General features: G+C 44.6%; 1 protein-coding gene across 1 annotated transcript; it reads right to left on the bottom strand.

The window, feature by feature from the left end:
• Window positions 1–2,224: 2,224 nt before the first annotated feature.
• LOC131026000 (uncharacterized) lies at window positions 2,225–3,366 on the bottom strand. The gene is made up of 4 exons (XM_057955781.1): window positions 2,946–3,366; window positions 2,613–2,863; window positions 2,426–2,530; window positions 2,225–2,344 (listed from the first exon to the last, which is right to left on the bottom strand). Exons 1-4 carry the CDS (start codon window positions 3,364–3,366, stop codon window positions 2,225–2,227), a joined length of 897 nt encoding a protein of 298 aa, XP_057811764.1.
• Between the last annotated feature and the right edge of the window lie 2,036 nt (window positions 3,367–5,402).

Raw genomic sequence — 5,402 nt, 5'->3', positions numbered from 1 at the left:
CTTTGCGACACCTCGAAGCACATCGATGCGGTTGTCGTGGAGGAACCGGAGGTTGACGCTGGCAGGAAGCTGAGGAGCTCGAACAAGAGCTTGACCCCGCCTCCAGCGAGAAAGTCGTCGCTCTCGACGCACCTGATGCAGGGCGGCCCCATCGGCTACAGCGTTGATGAGGAGTGGCAGGAGGGAGGAGACGCGCTTGATGGGTGGAGTCGGCGCACTCCTTCTCGAGCCACATGAGGAAGGAGAGGACTTGGACCGACTCGGTCGGGCTGCGACGGAGAGAGCGAGTGAGGGAGGCGTAGAGCTCCCTATCGATGGTGTGGAACTGCCGACAGGTTTCCAGCGGGAAGAGGGAGTGACTTCTGCAATTTCCGCCGGAAGGTGGCTCGCAGCGGAGAGGCAACGGTTGGGGTACGATGTGGTGTGCCGGATTCTGCAATTTTCGCCGGAAGATAAGAGAGGCTAAGGAAGATGTAGGAGTGACTAAATTGGAATTGGGGGTAGAAATTGAAAGAAGAAAGAAATTGGGGTTAAAAAAAACATTGACTAACGTTTGACTAACAGCCATTAGTCAAACGGGTTTAATTGATCGATTTTTCGGACTTTGGGGGCCTATTAGCACACACAATGAGTATGAGGAGCAATACGCTATAAGGGCCTATACTACAAGGGCATATCTGCACTTTAACAAAAAAAAACACTATAACGTGACTTCAATATTAAAAGGGTTAAGGTGCAGATAGGCTCCTTAAGTGGAGGCCCTTATAGCGTTTTGCTCCCCTTACTCACTGTGTGTGCAACTAAACCCCTAAAGTTCAAAAAAGCGCACAAATTGGCCCCTCTGACCTGACGCCGTTAGTCAACGTTAGTTAATTATTTTTTTTTATTCGCGTTTTTGGGGCCCACTTATAACGATTTGTAACGGCCCTTTAATTTGGGCATTTTTCAGAGAGAAAAAACCCTAATTGTCGATTAGGATTTACGAAATTGAGAGATATAGTCCAGAATTCTTCGCAATAGGTTAGGGTTTCTCCTTGTTGTTAGTAGTCGACCTCTTACCATGAGTTTGAACTCAAGTTGTGCATCCATCTCCTCAAGGGATCGGCGGCAGAGGGAGAACGAGTATGAGGGTAATGTCGTGCATTGTTTTTGTTTGATTAAAGGCAAGAAAATGAAAGCCCAGATAAGCACGTCATGGATCGAAGAAAATCCGGGAAGAAGGTTCTATGGGTGCAAAAATTGGAAGGTAATGGTGGTTTTTTGACAGCATATTTGTTTGTCATTTTAATTGTGGCTGCAACTGTCATTGGAAAACTTTGTTTCTTGTTTGTAGACAAAAAATTGTAAATTTTTCGAATGACACGATGAACCGATGTGTGAGAGAGCTAGGGAAGTGATAAATGTGTTGAAGAAAGACAACTTGAAGCTCACAAACGTTGATGAAAAATCAGCCACCCACATTGATGTTGAAGCTGAAATTGGTTTTTTTTGGAACATGATTGAAGGTTTGAAAGAAGAATCAAAAAGAGCTAGAAGCAGAAATAGATTTATTTCTAGCATTTTGATTGTATCTTGGTTGGTGTTCTTGTATTTAGTTGTGGCATAATGGTTCAAAATAGCTTGGTTGGTTGATGTAATGGATTTAATGGTGGTGTTGTTAGTTTTTGTTTATCTTCCTGCCATATTCTAGCTTGATGAACATATGTATCTTGCTTGGTTTGTTATGCAATGAAGTATTCTGTTTTCCATATGTATCTTCCTGTTAGTTTTTTGTTTATCTTCCTTCCAATATTTCTATCCCGTTTTCCATAGTTAATGGGCAGACAAAAGTTGTAAATAAGATTCATAGCATGATTTAAACATAAAAGGCAAAGGCAGATTGTAATTTGAAAAGAGAAACTTCATTCATACATCAAACCCTTCAAACAAAGTTTCATGGTTATGACATGTCAAAAACAGAATTCACTTCAAAACACTGTTGTTGTTTGTTGGCTGAACAACGTTCAAAAAATAGAGGTTGTTGTTTGCTTAACAATCCAAAACACTAGAAATTTAAGTGTTCAACTGCCTGTTGTGGATCCAACAGTAGAAATAACATTTAGTTTCCTAGGAGACCTTCTGAGCATTGGTGGCTGGACTTCAGTTTGAACTTTTGGAGCCTTCAAACGCTTTGATGCAGCCGTCTTCATCTTCGAGCTCTCACCAGCTGATGTTGGGACTCTCTTCATCTTTTCCATTTTTTTTCCCTTCTGAGCTCTCTCTCATTGGGTATGGGAAACTTCACATTTGGTTCACTTTCTCTTTGTGTACCCTCATTGATAACTACTGATTGGGATCCTCCGGGCTGTAACAAAGAATACAATCTTAATAGTGTAGTTAAGTGAAATAAATATGTGTAAAGTTCTCATCAGTTAGTGTATCTTACATTGAGTACTTGTTTTCCAGTTTCCAAATTGACATAAAGTCCAAGTCCAGCTGCTGCTTTTCTTTTAGGCTTAGATGAGGTAGAAGCCTCTGCATTTTGGTCTACCTACATATTTAATAGAAGTAAGTAACATATACACAAAGCATATTTGTTAGCCAAATATATACTACATGGAAGATTGCAGTACCTTCTTAGGGTTCAGTGAGCATGAGTTTTTCTTATGAGTTTCACTTCCACACAGGCTGCAATGTTGTGCCTTTCCCACCCTTGAAAGCTTGTGCCTATGTTTCGGCTCATTAGGTGTCCTCACCCTATTCTTCTTAGGCCTTCCTATCTTCTTTTCAACAGGGGGTGGTTCTATTGCATCCTCTTCTTTCACATTCCAAAACTTAACTCCAGGTAATGGTTGGATGGAGTGTGCATATGGCATAGCTATCCCTATGGTACCACTGACTCATGGCAAGTAAAGGATCCATCTTGCTTGAAAAAAAAGCAGCAATGGCATGGGAACATGGCATACCAGTTAGTTCCCATGCCCTACATGTACATGTCTTTGTATCCACAAAGACTATGTGTCTGTCTTCACCATCAGAAACCTCATATCCATACTCACCATTCCACACCACATGACAATCAACTGAATCAGTTTTGTTAGCCTCAAACATTTTCATTGCATTAGGTGCCCAGTCAGTTTTCCAACTTTGCAAAGCAACTTTCCTATCTCTAATTCTTTGCATAGCCAACAACCTAATATCTTCTAACATGCTGATAATAGGTTTATGCCTAGCATCACTTATACTAGAATTAAAAGATTCAGAGCAGTTGTTGTCTACCATATGAGTTGAGCATCTAGTGCTTTGATAGGCCCTACACCAGTGTTGTTGCGGATAGTGTAAAAGCTCATCTGCTGCCTTTTTGTTTATGGATCTCAGCTTTGCCATATTAAGTTTGAACTCTTCATCAAACGAGCTCAAGCTGCAATCCAGAATCTCTTTTTCATTTCCTCTCCTCTCCACTTTTTACTCCAGTTGGCATATATATGCCGTGCACACCACCTGTGCTCAGCATATGGAGTAAGCATACCTTCTGCATGTCAGACATCATTGTGATCTGCTCCCCTTCCTCTAGCTGTAATTCTTGTTTCAAACACCTCATAAACCATGTCCAATTATTCTTGTTCTCCTTGTTAACTACTGCCCATGCTATAGGTACAATTCCATCATTGCCCTCTTTGCCCACAGCAGTTAAAAGGCACCCAAAGGTAACCCCCTTTAAATGGTAGCCATCAAGACATATGATCCTCCTACAGCCCCCCAACCAATTAAGTTTCAAAGGCCCCAACATCACAAATAGCCTCTTAAAAACTCTTCTTCTGTTCTGTAATTGCTCAACAGATAAAGAAAGTTCCATCTTTGTTCCAGGCATGACTTCTTTCACTTTTTCAATGTAGGCACACAACCTATTAAACTCTTCTTTATAGCTGCCCTCTAGGTTATTAATGATGTCTTTCTTTGCCCTCTTACACTTGTGAAGACTCACATGTAGCTTGAGGTGCTCCTTCACATGGCCTTGCATGTCTTTACTTGTGAATTTAGGATTTCTATAAACTGCATTCTTGAAATACCTAGCCAAATAACCCTGACTTGCACCAGGGACTTCTCTCTGCTTATTACAACAGTGGTCAGAAAGCACAAGCTTTTTGACCAACTGTGCGTGTGCGGCGCCACGCCGGTGCCATCTCCCCCTCCCCGGCTTCTCCTTGGCCGTTGCTTCACCGACGACGCGGCCCTCCTCGCAGCAGCAGCAGACCCTCCTCGCAGCAGCAGCAGATCGGCCCTCCGCTCCTCGCAGCAGCAGCAGAACCGACGACGCCGCCTACTCGCAGCTGCAGCAGACCTCCGCTCTCGCTTCGCTCACCGTCGGGAGCCACGCCGAGAAGACGGACGCGCTGCTCAAGCGGGCCCAGCTGCAGGCCGTCGGAGGTTAAAGAGCCGCATGACACCGTTATTTCACCTTCATCGACGCCTGCGCCGGAGGAGCAGCGACAGCCGCTGAGACTTCCGATCTGCGACATCTGCACCGGCAGGCCGCGACTCCGGACTTCCACCGGCGCTCACGGCTCAGCTGCTCAAAGTGACGATCTCCTGATGACGGCGCCGGAGGCTCTCGCAGCCCCGAACTCCTCGGCGGCCTTGCCTTCACGTTTTGATTTCCCTCCTATCTCTAACAACTTTTCCCCGAACTCCCATCTGGTAAGAGATGCGAACCATGGAGCCAACTTTTCTGGTATTCAGGCACAAAGTGCGGCTACCACACCGACGCCAAAGGCTGTTCACACAAGTGTTGCGCCGATCGCGGATACTGGAGACAGTGGGTCTGCTAAGGCTACGAAAAGGACCTTTGCATCTCTGCTTCATACATCGTCTCAGCGGAAGCCTGATTTACTCATCCACAAATTCACTTCGCTGAATTCCGAGAGAACGGGGAGCGGTTTCTCACTCACCATCCCTAAGGCCCTCATTGATAAGAACTTGGAGGGCTTTAAGCATGCCGCTATTGGGCGACTTTTCCTACAAAAGGGTGACAAACCGAGATCTACACAAGACATCAAATCCGACTTGCAACGTTTATGGAACCTGAAAAATGGTTGGCAATTGATTCCGATGGGAAAAGGATTTTTCACGCTGAAGTTCGGAACGCAACAAGACAAAGACATAGCCAAGGCCAAAACGGTTTGGGATCTTTCTTCTGGCTCACTTCGATTGCGTGAATGGACTCGCAACTTTGATCCTCATAAGGAGATTTCTTCCCTCAGTCAAGTTTGGGTTCGCATATATAATATGCCCGCTGAATATTGGCACCCAGAGGTTTTTGCGGCCATGGGACGTACGTTAGGATTTCCTATCAAATTGGATGGCGCTTCGGCGAATCGGGAAGTGGGAAGTTTTGCTCGATTGCTTGTTGAGATTGATTTGTC

Source organism: Salvia miltiorrhiza, chromosome 5 (genome assembly GCF_028751815.1).
Source record: "Salvia miltiorrhiza cultivar Shanhuang (shh) chromosome 5, IMPLAD_Smil_shh, whole genome shotgun sequence".
Lineage (NCBI taxonomy): Eukaryota > Viridiplantae > Streptophyta > Magnoliopsida > Lamiales > Lamiaceae > Salvia > Salvia miltiorrhiza.
Note: the sequence above shows the minus strand (reverse complement) of the source record. Positions and strands in the feature narration are given on the sequence as shown.

What these genes read in the sequence shown, in the direction of transcription:
- LOC131026000 (XM_057955781.1), bottom strand. Translation starts at nt 3,366, where the DNA reads ATGGCAAAGCTGAGATCCATAAACAAAAAGGCAGCAGATGAGCTTTTA. An exon ending in TAGGGCATGGGAACTAACTG is followed by an intron (nt 2,864 to 2,945) that starts GTATGCCATGTT and finishes GTGGTACCATAG; the next exon opens with GGATAGCTATGCCATATGCA. An exon ending in CTGGAAAACAAGTACTCAAT is followed by an intron (nt 2,345 to 2,425) that starts GTAAGATACACT and finishes TCTTTGTTACAG; the next exon opens with CCCGGAGGATCCCAATCAGT.